General features: G+C 35.8%; 1 protein-coding gene across 1 annotated transcript; it reads left to right on the top strand.

Moving 5' to 3' along the window:
- Positions 1–1,140: 1,140 nt before the first annotated feature.
- pip4p1a (phosphatidylinositol-4,5-bisphosphate 4-phosphatase 1a) lies at positions 1,141–8,683 on the top strand. Its single transcript, XM_067361982.1, has 7 exons — positions 1,141–1,377; positions 2,746–2,939; positions 3,771–3,877; positions 4,007–4,112; positions 4,309–4,361; positions 4,671–4,761; positions 7,082–8,683. The coding sequence occupies exons 1-7, from the start codon at positions 1,260–1,262 to the stop codon at positions 7,223–7,225; spliced, it is 813 nt and encodes a 270-aa protein (XP_067218083.1). The 5' UTR covers positions 1,141–1,259; the 3' UTR covers positions 7,226–8,683.
- The last annotated feature ends 6,549 nt before the right edge of the window (positions 8,684–15,232 follow it).

Genomic DNA, 15,232 nt, shown 5'->3' with positions numbered 1-15,232 from the left:
ATTAGGGTGACCAGACTTCCCCTTTTTCCGGAGACAGTCCCGGTTTTTGTTGCTCCGTCCCCGACTGGAGCTGTCCCCGGAAATGTCCCCGTTTTATATCTCGTTCAAAATAATCCGCAAATACATTGCAAAAAAGTCTGGCCAGCATACAGCATAGAGGTTTCTTAACGGTGCTGTTGTTTAAATATATATTTTTTTCTAAACATATCTCTCTATTAAAATATGTTAAACAGTTCAATACCGCTTTTCTACAGTATCCACACCGGCAGCGAGTTCACGCACACCGCAGCTGAACACAGACACGCCTCCTGTCACTCACTCAGCGCAGCGACAGTCCTCGAGACTCTCGTTCAGTTCGGTTGAAGGGTTTTTGTTATGATGTAACACCTGATATGACAACTTTAGCACATGTATCAGCTAAACATTCATTCAGTGTTTCCCATTAATGACCCTGTGCCGCTACCGTTTCATAATGAACCGAAAATTTAAAACATAAATGGTCTCTACGTTATATTTTGACAACGAACTAAAATCGAAACCGTGATAAAACAGCAGGCTATATACAGTTAGGCTATATACAGTCTGTTTATGTTGCGTGTTTTAAAGAGACGTGTGCACTTTGCTCACACGATCAGCTGGCGATTTGGTTATTAAAATTAAAGCTCAAGGATTTATGTTGGGTTAAAAATAACCCAACAAGTAACCCAACTATGGGTTAACATAGCACCTTCCCAACTGTGGGTTATTTTTTAACCCAATGGTTGGGTTAAAAGCCAGTTGGGTAAAAATAACCCAACAGTTGGGTTAAAAATAACCCAACGATTTGAAAAATGACCCAACATTTCTGGTAAATAACCCAACCTAGTGACCCAATATGTGTAACCCAACGGTTGGGTTAATAAAACAACCCAACGTTTCTTACTGTGTAATATTCGGCCTAATAAACATAAATGATTTTCCTGTTTTTTTGTTGTTGTTGTTGTTGTTTTTGCTTCATTATTGCATGCAGGCATTTTTGAGAACACACGTCTGTTGTGTATTTAGTAATCTTTGAAACGATTGTAAGTGACAGTGTAAACAGCATGTCGTGCGCGATTGCTCAAGGGTATCATGCAATACACCCCCCGAGCGCACGGATGCGCACAAGCGTTGCCACAGCAGCGGACGTACCCGTGTGACGCAGGCGGGCTCCACACACTCTCCGGTAGCACAACAATACAAGCTCTCGCCGCTCCCCCTCTTTACGCCTCGCTCTCGGTATGGCGGACGGCGAGCGGTCCCCCTTGCTCTCGGATCTCGGTGATGGAGCTCTCGGCAGTGGTAACGGCGGGGTGTCTCCGGGAGCAGCTCCACACGGTGCTCCGAACAAACCGATGAGTGAGTAGCGAACGCGGCGCGTTTCTGCTCTGTCACGGGCCCGCGCACACACACACACACGCACGCCTGTGCATTTACTACAATTTAGGTTATGGACAGGTTCTGTACTGTTATTCTTGTTTATTTTGCACGATGGTTGGTGATAATGAAGGCAGCAGCCGAACGGATGATTTTCTGGCGGATCGCAGTGGAGAGGCAGATGAAGTGTGTGTGCGCGTACGTGCACGCGCGCTGATACTGTAGCTGATACATGCAGCTAAGCATACTGTATATATAATGCAGTTGCATACGATACACCTGCGTTGGGAGGATGATATTATTTTGTCAAACAAACCAGAGTTGAATTGATCCTTGCTTACTTTTGTCATCCATCTCGGAGGCTGATAAGCCTGTAATGAATGAACATCACTGTTGGCTTGTTCAGGTCTGTTTACTGTTCTGTTATTGGCCTTCCCGAGACAAATTATAATATTGGTATGGTAATATTGTCTAAAACTAGACATATGCCTGGGGACGGCTGTATAAAGGGTTTCATTATCCACATTTACCGGCGAGTCGGCGTCTCTGCATTACACATTTAAAGTAATAAGTTGTATCCGCTCCAGCTACACCCAAACACGTGTGATTGGCACATCTTTGGGCCATTCAGAGAGCCTGAAGTTATTGGCTGAGGAGACCTCAGCCAATCATTGCACAGAGTGGGCGGTGCTAATAGAAAGTTACTAAAGGGCGTGCTGAGGATGGTGGTGTGGCGATTTTTAAACGTATGTGGTGATGCTGGCTAAATTTCATGAAAACAATATTTGTTTGATCACACACACGGTTTTTTCACTATATTATATATTGTGTGTTTCTTATCATAGAGGGAGTGGTTCATGACTTTTGATTTTGGGTGTATTTCAAAGAGTAAATATCCTCACAAAAGGTTTTTCACCAGGTTTCAATGTATTTGTGAGGACATTTTTCAAAGATTTGGCCTTCATAAGTAAAGGCAAATATGTACATTCTCCACTCGTAACAAGGCACATTCCAGCAGTCTCTTTATAAAGCTCCTTTCAGCTGATCTCGAGACCAAATCTGATTTTCTTGTTAATCCTTATGGCCTGGTTAACAAAGAACTGTTTCACCTTCCCGAAGTGCAAGATTCAGTGTTTATTTTAAACTTTGTGAATATATAAAACTCACGTTTTACTCAATTTCAATATTTCTTGTATCTATGTTGAATTGATGATGTTATCCAGACATTACAGGTGTAGTAGTGTATGAATGAAACCTTTCTATCATTGAAACTGCAATGAAACTGAAGTACTGACGAATATTTTCTAATAGATGTGCAGACTGAAATGACGACATTCTCTCCCTTCTTAGGTTTTCCTCCATTTCCGAGCTCAACCCAGCCACCTGTGTTGTTGGGCGAGAACCCTCCACCATATTCCCCCCTGACGTCTCCAGAGAGTGGCAGTGCCCCAGTCATCAGCTGTAGGGTGTGCCAGTCGCTTATCAGCGTTGAGGGCAAAATCCACCAACATGTGGTCAAATGTGGAGTCTGCAATGAAGCTACAGTGAGTTAGGATAGAGCACATGTACACAAAATACATGCTGTAATAACTTTTGCACACTTGTAAAATTCAAAAAATGTTTGTTCATTGGTTGTTAGTTCATACTGATTCAATTCAAAATGCCATTGTGGTTTATGGTTATGGTTTTATCAATGCCAAGAATATGTACAAATTGAGCAATTCATTAATAGATGGGCTGATGGTTTGGGAGCTTCTGTCAGTAAATATTGTTCAAAAGTTTGGGTTCAGTAAGATTTTTAAAAATATTTTTGAAAGAAATCTCTAATGCTCACCAAGGCTGCATGTATTTGATCAGAATACAGTAAAACAATAATATTATGAAATATTACAAATTCTATTTTAATATATTTTAAAATGTTATTTATTCCTGTGATTTTCAAAGCAGCCATTACTCCAGTCTTCAGGGTCACATGATCATTATGAAATCATATTAATACGGTATGCTCAACATTTCTTACATTTCAAAAACATTTTTTATTATCAATGTTGAAATATTTGAAACCATGATGCATTTTTTAAAAGTCTTTACTGTAATTTTTGATCAATTTGATGCATCTTTGATGAATTAAATTATTAATTTAGTTATAATTTAAAAAAGTACTGACCCAAATCTTTTGAACGGTAGTGTATATGGGATAATTTATTCAGCATTACATGTAATGAATTTGATTTTAAAAAATGTAATCGATTGGCAGCCCCAAAACTTAAAAGCATGTCATAGTGAGTGACCATCTTTAGGTAACCAAAATTAACTCTGTCTCTTTTGTCTCTCTCCTCCTTTCTGTTCTTTTCATTAACCTTCATTCTCTCCAGCCCATAAAGAATGCCCCTGCAGGGAAGAAATATGTGCGGTGTCCTTGTAACTGTCTTCTCATCTGCAAGGTCACATCCCAAAGGATCGCCTGCCCTCGGCCTTATTGGTAAGACGGAACAGAAGGAGACAAAGTTATATTTAAAACAAATGAAATATTTGACACTAATTGTCTCAGTCAGATGTATTTGTATGTGAAGAAAAATGAAATGTATTTGTCTTCTTGTCTGTGGACTAGTAAGAGGATCATAAATTTGGGGCCAGTCCATCCAGGCCCAGCCAGTCCGGAACCTCAACCTGCTGGAGCTAGAGTTTCCTGCGGACACTGCAGCAACACTTTCCTGGTACATACACATGCACACACACAATACAGCAGCACCGTACTGACACACAGTGTATCATTATCATTGACATCCTGACCGAATCACTCGGCTCAGATTCAGTGTCGAGTTAAATTGGAATATCAGATGGCTGTTTATTCGTGTTTTATTTATGCCTCTGCTTCACATTAGCTAATCAACAACTTTCTCAATATTTCAGTGGACCGAGTTTACTGACAGGACACTGGCTCGATGCCCCCATTGCAGAAAAGTGTGAGTATTTCTCAGCCGACATTCACAATCCTGTTTGGGCTTAGACAACTATAAGTAAGCTATTCGTTGACTGATTCGTTGTTCTATCAGAACATTGCTCTGTTTGTTTGAGCATACAGACACAACAACATATTCTTAGCCAAAGGCATGAATTTGGGGTGGGAGTAACTATTTGTCTGAGTAATGACCGATAAGGGAATTCTCTGTACTGTTGCTAGTAGAGCAGAAGTTACACACTTCACTTTTTTATAGTTCCATTCCATTACCCCCTGCTGTTCCTCTCATTGGTCTCTTCCTCATCTTTACCAGATCTTCGATTGGCCAGAGATATCCGAGGAGGCGGAGTCTGTGGTGTTACCTGCTGTGCTTGCTGTTTAGCATCTCAGCTGCTGGTCTGATTGTGAGTGTGCATCTTAGTATAATAAATCATAGATCTTATTTTGTATAATTTCTCTTTTTTTTTTACATTTTATTTTTATTTTTTTACTGTATAATTAGCATATCACTTATTGTGAAATATTTCTGTAATGCTTTGAGATGGTGCATTGCTATTTCCAAGCTGTGTTCCAAATTTATGAATTAGCATACATTTTCATATTAAATATTAATAAATGTTTACAACAAGGTAAAATCGTTAACATACAAGCACTCATTTGTTAAAGAGTTAGTTTACCCAAAATGAAAAATGAAAATTATCCCATAATTTACTCATCCTTAAGCCATCTTAGGTGTATATGTCTGTGAGTCAAATACAATTGGAGTTTTATTAAACATATTCTGGCTCTTCCAAGCTTTATAATGGGAGTAGATGGTAACCGAGATTTTGAAGGCCAAAAAAGCACATCCATCCATCTATCATTAAATTAATCCCTACATCTTATAAAGCATTATAAAGCCTGGAATAGTCAGAATATTTTTTAATATAACTTGGATTGTGTTTGACTGAAAGAAGATAGTCATATATACTTAAGATGGCTTGAGGGTTAGTAAATCATAGGATAATTTTCATTTTTGGGTGAACTAACCCTTTAAAACTGATGTATTAACTAATATGAACTAACTGAGCAATATACAAGGTTTACGTTTTAATAATCTTTGTCAGTGTTAGTTAATAAAAACACAATTGTTTATTGTTTGTTCATGTTAGTTCACGTTACTTTAAAGGTGCCCTAGAATTAAAAATTGAATTTACCTCGGCATAGTTGAATAACAAGAGTTCAGTAAATGGAAATGACATACAGTGAGTCTCAAAGTCTATTGTTTCCTCCTTCTTATATAAATCGCATTTGTTTAAAAGATCTCCGAAGAACAGGCGAATCTCAACATAACACCGACTGTTACGTAACAATCATTAATATGTACGCCCCCAATATTTGCATATGCCAGCCCATGTTCAAGGCATTACACAAGCCAGTATTAACGTCTGGATGTGCACAGCTGAATCATCAGACTAGGTAAGCAAGGACAATAGCGAAAAATGGCAGATGGAGCAATAATAACTGACATGATCCATGATAACATGATATTTTTAGTGATATTTGTAAACTGTCTTTTGAAATGTTTCATTAGCATGTTGCTAATGTACTGTTAAATGTGGTTAAAGTTCCCATCGTTTCTTACTGTATTCACAGAGACAAGAGCCGTCATTATTTTCATTATTAACCACTTGCAGTCTGTATAATTCCTAAACACAACTTCATTCTTTATAAATCTCTCCAACAGTGTGTAATGTTAGCTTTAGCCACTGAGCACAGCCTCAAACTCATTCAGAATCAAATGTAAACATCCAAATAAATACAATACTCACATAATCCGACGCATACATGCAGCATGCATGACGAACATCTTGTAAAGATCCATTTTGAGGGTTATATTAGCTGTGTGAACTTTGTTTATGCAACGATAGAGTTGAGAGCTCGGGAGGGGGCGGAAAGCGCGAGCAATTAAAGGGGCCGCAACCTGAATCAGCGCATTTCTAATTATCCCCCAAAATAAGCGGTTAAAAAAATTTATTAAAAAAAATCTATGGGGTATTTTGAGCTGAAACTTCAGACACATTCAGGGGACACCTTAGACTTATATTACATCTTGTAAAAAACGTTTGATGGCACCTTTAACTAATGTTAACTAACAATTTTTCATTTTCAAAAATGTATTAGTAATTGTTGACAAAGTCTAATAAATGCTGAAAACAATAGTTCAGTGCTGGTTCATGTTAACTAATGTCATCTTAATGTAAAGTGTAATATTTTTATGCAAGGCTGCATTTATTTGATAAAAAAAAAAAAATCAGGAAAAAATGTAATATTGTGATTTTAAAATAACTGTTTTTATTTTAATGTAGTTTAAAATGTAACTATTCCTGCAATGTGAAAGCTGAATTTTCAGCATCATTATTCCAGTCTTCAGTGTCACATAATTCTTCAGAAATCATTCTAACATGCTTAATTGTTACTCAAGAAACATTTCTTATTATTATCATCAATGCTGAAAACAGTTGTGCTGCTTAATATTTTTGCGGAAACTGTGATAATTTTTTGTCAGGATTCTTTGAATAGAGCAGCATTTATTTGAAATAGAAATCAGTGAATATCAGATTTCTTTAAAAAAAAAAATGATACAGTTTAAATCATATTGTAAAGTTTTACCAATTGTCACACCTGTCAAAATAACATCAAACTGCATTTGTGTATTCCGTTACTGTCTGTGTTTGTCTCCAGGCAGGGACGTGGTCCCAGGCGCGTGTGTATGGAGGTATTTATGCCTCCTGGGCAGCGGCGTTGTTGCTGGTGGTGTTGACGCTGGCCAGGGCACTTTACTGGAGCTGCATGAGGGTCAGCCAACCTCTCCACAACCTCACATAGAAAGAGAAAGACCGCAAGAGAGGGGGCTGTGATTAGGGGTGGTGGGGAAAAATAAAGTCCACAGGAAAAGAGCTAGAGAGAATCATGGTTAACTCTTAAAGCTTGATTGTGATGGCTGTAATGAAGGGTCAAAGTAAAATCCAGGCTTGGGAAACACATGAAAAAATGCTACTATGGCAAAGAAGATTAGTGTTTTAAAGTAATTTTTATTCAGAAGCATTCTCTGGATGTGTTTTCATCCGTGAATATGAACTGACTTGTTACTCATGGTTACGTGCAAACGTGCAGTTATGATTCCAAATGCTCCTTCAGTTTTAACCCATTACACACATGTAAAGAATATGTCACACACACAACTCTCTAGGTACATCTTACAATAACTACACTACAATAGACAAACGACACCAATTCAAAGATTGAACACAACATTATCTGCCTCTCTAGTGTCCAAATAAGCTTGAAGCCTTATAAAGAGAGAGAGTACAGGTTCATCTCCACTAGAGGGTGTACCAAAACCACATAAACTCTGCAATGTTCTGTCACATTGCCTGTATCTCTGTACAAACACTGCTAATCCAAATCATTTGGGCGACTTGATTAACAAATGCGCAGAACATTTCTGTAACTGATTTTTCATAGACACTTAAAGTGTAAATGCGCTCAAACACATCTCTTTATCTTTAGTTGTGAATGTTAAAAACAGTATTTTTTTATAATTGTGAATTTTGTTTGTAAATATTTGTTGTTTATTTCATGAATGACTGAACAGTTGCACTGTAGCTCTAACACGCTGTGATTTCTTTGTTTTTATTTAATTTGCAAAATCACTACTGAAAAAAAATTACTACTGACAATGTTTTGACTGGAACATATATTGAGATAACCAATGTACAGCCACACACACACACACACACTCACACACACCTTTGGGAAGCAGAAAAAAGTCATATCTTCTGTTGAAGGTCAGCTGTGTTTTATGGACTTTGTTATCAAAAGGGTCATTTACCTTTCTTCTCATGTTCATGTGAAGTTAATCGTCATTTTCAGGTACTGTAAGTTTGATTATGTTTCAACCCTGATTAAATGATTCTGATGAGATTAATGAGCCGCTACATTCGGATTCTAGACTCCAAGATCGTTTTTTTTCCCCCTCTGTCAGAATTCAGAGTCTGGGTAAGAACACGATTGAGATGTTCAGAGCATTGAATTCTTGTTGCTGATCACTGACGTTCTTGCATTATATTCCTCATAAATATGCTAAGTACATAAAAAATATGGTCCTAACTGCAGATTTCGAATTCAGGATCTGTATTCTGTCTATGAGAGGAAAATATGAGGTCTGGATATCTGGAATCCCAAACAAGAGGTCGGGATGTTATTTATAAAGAGCAGAAGGCCAGTGATGGAGGTGGTCTCTGAATTTGTTTACACGTGAGATTAAGAATACACATGATTAAAAAGATGAAGTTATAAAACTGAATACACTTGTCTCCTGTCTCATTTTTATGAAGGTCTCTGTGTGTGTGTGTGTGAGAGAGAGATTCAGTTGTTTTGGCACTTTTCCTCTCAATGTCTCTGGCCATTTGTCTCTTGTTTCGGGCGGATATATTATTTTCCTCAACAAAGACTGATAGAGGCATGGGAAACATACAGAAACCTTTTAGAAACCACAACTCCCCTGTGCCGGGCAGAGAGAGAGATTTGTCAGCATTAATGGAAGAAAAAAAAAAAGAAATCTGGGGACACTGATTGAGAAAGGTTTCAGTCTTCTGGAGGCGAGTTGGAGAGTGACCACAAAAAAGCCTGCAAGCAGAGAATGAGACCTCTGTGACAGACCTGATTCATAGCACACATACACACACGGTCTGTCCCCTTCTCGTTCTCAATTCAGTTCAACTTTATTGCCATGACAAAACAAAACAAAATTGCCAAATAGTGCAGCTCAGGTGTCTAATTTTATTTAATTTGCTGTTTTATATCCTTATTTATTTGTTAAAATATTACATTATTTGGGCTGCTCTTAATTTTACTTTAATAGGACCATTTTTCATTATAAAAATTCATTATTTAATTATAAAAATGGTTCAAAATGACAGAGTAGTCCAAATAAAATGAAGTAATATTTTAACAAATAAATAAGAATCTAAAAACGAAATAAAATGATTCTGCAGAGCTTATCCAAGAAAATAAGAAATGACAAATATTCTTAGAAAATATTCAGAAAAGAACATCAATTAAAAAGAATAATTATAATGTGCTTGTATCTCTTAGTATTTTTGCATAATCTCTTTCCTCTTTTATTGGCATAACAAAACACAATTGTACTGCCAAAGTGTTTGCAGCTTCTGAATACAGTGAGAAATGGTGCAAAATTAGTATTATAAAGTAAAAATATCAATAATGTAATTGAATTCAATCAATAATGTAATTTAATTAACATTTATTTCATTAAAATGTAAATTAACATGGGCTAAAATTGTTTTTAAACAACTAATTGTATATGTAAGCTAAAGGGACAATTTATTTTATTTATTTATTTATTTATTAAATTATTTGCATTATTAAAACTATTTATATTGCCAAAGCCTTTGCTGCAAAAATAACTATATTACATTTTTTCTTGATTGCTAACACTCACAATTTCCCAAACCATTTATTCAATTCTCAAAACAAAGACACATAAACACGTTTCACTTGTTTTCACACACATTCCAATTCTCTCGGAAGTGAAAATTAATGCCCTTATTTTACAGTGGTTTAACCATCATTAAACATCTCGGGATATTGGGATAATATAATCAAGAGCACAGGTGATTGTGCTTTAGAAATTGCATCCTAGAATCACTGACTGGGTTTTATACTACTTACACATAGTGTAAGTACAGTATACAACATACAATATAATTACAGTAAACAGTAACAGTACTTTATATGAGAGAAATTTCACTATTCTGTGTCCAGTAACTGTAGCACGTGTACACCCTCAAATTTGTGATTGTCAAATTTATTTGTAGCCATTTTTTTCTACAGGTGCTGTATTTTTGCAGAACTGAGAGTCGACTGCCTAAAGAAGGTAGAGAAAGTATTTTGTCGTTATAGTATTGTTTACTGTAATGAAATTTTGCTGAAGGTGCAGAGAATGGAAAATGTATTTCTTAATTTATGTATTACTGTAATTGACAGTATACTGTACTGTGTTGCATACACATTTCATATTTAGTTTTTTGGTTTTTGAACTTTTCTTCTTCTTGTAAGATAAATTACTTCATCTTCTTTCATTTCCTGTAAGATCACTTTACAGTAGTGAAATGAAAATAATTTTTCATGAAGCTCATTGAAAGCTCATTTTACTCTATCTGCACTCTTTCATGTTGTATACTGTAATAGACACTGAGCTGCCAAATTTTTTCTTGAATCCCAATAAGAGGTATTTTTGTTACAGTGTTACGAATTGATCTCAGTGTTCACTGGGCAAGAAAGCAGTCTGTGTATTTGCAGGTTTTGTGTGTCATCTGAGCCCAACATTTCATTTTGACAGAAGTGAAAAAAGTTTTTGACTGAAATATCTGATTTTGATATTAATCAATTTAAATTCTATTGTAATCTATTATTTTCTATCTTCTATTATCATCTTCTTTTACTTAATAAGGCATTTGCAGTCAGACATATAAAATAAACTGAAAATAAATTATTTTCATGATTTATCACAACATTTTTTCTTTTGTCAAATCAGATCATTAAGATAGATAATTAATGTGGTTCAGATAACATCATCTTTTGAGTTTATGTTGATTAAACCAATCATCTTCATTGTATTAACTAATTTTTTTTTATTTCAATGAACTCAAAAATCTAAGGCAACCAGGTAACTTATTTTTTTAAGTTAAACCAACAATTATTTTTCTAAAGTGTAAAGTAATATTGAAGTCATCATACAATTATTACAAAAATTAAGTAAATTAAGTCCAATAAACTAAGAAAATCACAAAGTAGTTAATAATTTTAATAAAAGTGTAAGAAAAAAATGTAAATAAAGCGAATAAGCAAATGTTTTGTTCAATAAGAAGACACTTTGTCTCTCTTTCTATTGTGTCTCAGGGGAGAGCGTGAGTTCCCAATAGAATCAATCCGATCTGAGATTACTGAGTTTGCACAAACACACCCGAGCCTTTTATCCTCCTAACATATAACAGGATTCATCCTTAAAGATGAGCCCTGTGACCTTACACACACACACACACACACACACACACACACACACACACACACACACACACACACACACACACACACACACACACACACACACACACACACACACACACACACACACACAGAGCCTCTCTATGTCACGCCTGTTAAGCACATACACTCACACTATCAGAGCTGCAAATCTGCTCCTCTCTGCTCTCAGCGTGAACAGGAATAAGCAGCTGTAAGAAGGATAGAGAGGGAGATCTGGGAAGAAAGGATGAGAAGGGAGAGGAGATGAGAATGAAAGGATAAGTTGAACTGATGAGGAAGGGGTATAAAGAGCTTTGGCAGTGTCCACTTTAAAACAAACAATTCATTTAGACCATCTAATCCACACATACACAAACACACACAGTTCAGATGTGAAAAAAACTTTAGATGTTAGCTAAATTATTATAGTGTATGGTGCAAAGAAATTTTCACTGAAATTTGTGTTTTTGAGATAACGTTTTAAAACATTATTAAAGACCAGATAAGAATGAACGTTCAATGTTACTACAATTATGTACGTTCATAACTTTGAGAGAACCTTGCCAGAGTTCTGAGAATGTTCCCAGTTAGGATATTTCTTGTTTTTCCATCAAATAATTTACTACTTCTTTATTTTGTTCTTATTGTGTGTACGATGTTAGAGGTCTGACTGTCCGACCTACAGTCCTACAGCTAAAAGCATAACGTTCAACTCAATTAACAGCCTGAATTATTGATGTCTGTCTGGACCAGAATTTGTGTGTACACTGGAATTAAAAGCCTCCGGTGTCACCTGTCACACTGCAGTGTGTGTGTGTGTGTGTGTGTGTGTGTGTGTGTGTGTGTGTGTGTGTGTGTGTGTGTGTGTGTGTGTGTGTGTGTGTGTGCGCAGACAGACGGAGAGATATAAAATCTCTTTCATCTGTCAATTCTCAGTTTATTTCACCTTTAGTGAAGATGCTCCTTTAGTTTAAGTTTCATGATTTACCAGATGTTCAGAGAAACAAGAGGACAATTTGCATAGGTCATGTGATTTTGAATAAAATATGTATGTTAATTTGGATGAAATATTATTAAGATATGATTTTGTTTTGATGTGAGAAAAATAAAAGAAACATTTAGGAACTTTCTAAATGAAAGCTTATATGTTATATATTATATTTTTGTATACAAGTTTATTGTATTATTATTTGTACATGTATTTTATATTGGTTATAATGTACTGTATCCAACGCTATCTCCATATTAAGTTATGAAAACATTTCTGAACATTAAAAAAATGTTTTAAAAATGCTAAAAAAATTGTCTTGGTTATAAAGGGAACAATCTGTGTTATCATTTTGCAAAGATTATGGGAACGTTACTTTTGAATGTTCTCTAAACATTCTGAAACAAGTAAATGTTAGATGAACATCCAAATAAAACGTTTCAAAAAAATTCCATGAACGATGTATGAATAATGTTTTTGTGATAGCATTTTGAGAACCTTATTAAAGACCAGAAGACTTTGAATGAACATTACTAGAATAATGTTTCTTCATAACTTCATGAGAACCTTGCCAGAGTTCTGAGAGTATTGGGATATTTCTTTTGTTTTTCCATCAAATAATTTATTTAGGCTAATTTAACTTAAATGATCTAAATGTTAGCTAAGATCTCTCTCTCTTTCTCTCTCTCTCTCTCTCTCTCTCTCTCTCTCTCTCTCCTTGTGCGTTAAACCAGGCAAATCCACATCCAATACAAAACATCCTCCTCAAAACGGAAAGCTTGGGTATCACCTATGTCAGTTTGGATTGGGAGAGAGAGAGATCAGGGATGAAGGCAGGCCTAATAGTTTTACAGTAAATAAGAGAGAGGTACAGCGGTAAAGATAAATAGTGAGGGAAGGGTTACAGGTGTCTTTCTTCATCTCCAAGCTTTCAAGCATCTCTACTGAACAGGTAAAAACATCTCTCTTAAGAGTGTCTTACAGAAATTATATTTGTAAATGTTGTTTTATAAATTCAAAAGAGGAAAAATATCCATTTGGCCTGTAGTTCATTTTACGCTAAACTGTTTTAGAGTTTTAGTGCAGTGTTAGTGCATATAAGTTGAGGATTTAATCAAATTTGAAATGTTTATCATTTTAACAGATTTTCCTCTTTTATATTCTTATTTATTGATGTTGTGCCTATGTTTAAGTACAGTATTTTTTAAAGGAAAAACTTTAAATGTTTAAATAAAAATAGAAATCATTTGACTTTTTAATTTCTAGCTAAATTAGTCAGTCATAAAAGTGAGTGTTGGACGTTTTGTATTCAGAAAAGTATTTTATACATTTTGGAATCTATCTAAAGTCTAACATCATCGGCAGCTAAAAAATTAACATTAGATCGAATGACACTGAAAACGAACCCATAGCCAAATGTATTTTCTGCATTCAACCAAACCTGCGAAAACAGTCCAGCTGTGACAGAAGAACTGAAACTCAGGGGAAAAAAGGTACAAAAGCTGTCACTGGGATGTTACCCTTTAATAAGGCTCTAAAATGCGCCATTTAGGTACTAATATGTACATTTTGTAGCCAATATTTACCTTTGAGGTACTAATATGGACTCTTTAGGTACAAAGGTGTACCTTTTGAAAGGGTACTGCCCCAGTGATACCTTTTTTTTTAAGAGAATGTACATGAAGTAGCCAACCAAACAATCGAATCGCTTCTTATTTTTACACACTGATTTAATTAAGCTTAGGGAATAAAGAAGATGCTGATTATGAAGACAATAATGAAGATATTAATATCTTACAGATGGAGTGTAACTGTAATTCCTCTCTGGGTCCTTTTTCCTCGACTTACTGGAGCAGAAGTAAGTGAATGTGTGTGAGTGTGTGCGTGTGTAGTGCACATCTGGAGCTGGTGCAGATTTATTGGTGCAGTTTGTTAGTCGTTGCTTATTTCATAGATATTTATGATATGATTCTATGACATTTTATGTGTGCTGTTACACACATAAAATGTCCTGCTCCATCATTTGACCAAACACATGGTGGGTTTTAAGTGCCAAAGCATCTATATATTTCATAAGACATCAGTATGGTTTCGAGCACAAAACAAATTTATTACATTTAACTACAGAATTAATTTGTTACATTCATGACAGAACATGCATGTAACATGCATTTTTCTGAACTGCTAAAACACATTTCTCGAAAACCATCACCCACTTTCTCAAAACCTTAAACACAAAACCAAATCTTCAAACTACATTTAGAGAACATCTGACTCTTCTGGCAAAATCAAACAATTGCCTCAAAACCATTTTATCTGTGCTCAAAATCAAATAAGGTGAATTGCGCTGCTGTCTGTGGGCTATCACTTTACCGCAGCTAATTCCAGGCTCTGAATTTGGGATTATTTTATAAAATTATAAAATAATATGGCTTGCTGTGTTAATGGTCGAGACTCGAGACAGATGTGCATCTGTGTAGATGTGCACGCATGCGGAAGATAAACAGAACACATGTTGTTGGATCGTCTTGGCATTGTCTAAAAATCTCATGATCGCTATTTCATTATAAAGGTATGAAGTCCTGTTTGATTTCATGGTTTCAGCAAACAGGCACCTCAGTTTCAATCGCATCCCACCTCTTTGCCCAGTTTCAGTTATCCGGGAGTCACGTGCGGTGATGCACTGCTAAGATGGCAGCAGCCTCATTTTCGCCTTCAAAAATACTCCTTCAGAAATCTACAGGTAACGTCAGGGATATTACGTCCATATTATTTTACAGTCTTAGTCTGCTTTA

Source organism: Chanodichthys erythropterus, chromosome 16, assembly GCF_024489055.1.
Source record: "Chanodichthys erythropterus isolate Z2021 chromosome 16, ASM2448905v1, whole genome shotgun sequence".
Taxonomy (NCBI): Eukaryota; Metazoa; Chordata; class Actinopteri; order Cypriniformes; family Xenocyprididae; genus Chanodichthys; species Chanodichthys erythropterus.
Note: the sequence above shows the minus strand (reverse complement) of the source record. Positions and strands in the feature narration are given on the sequence as shown.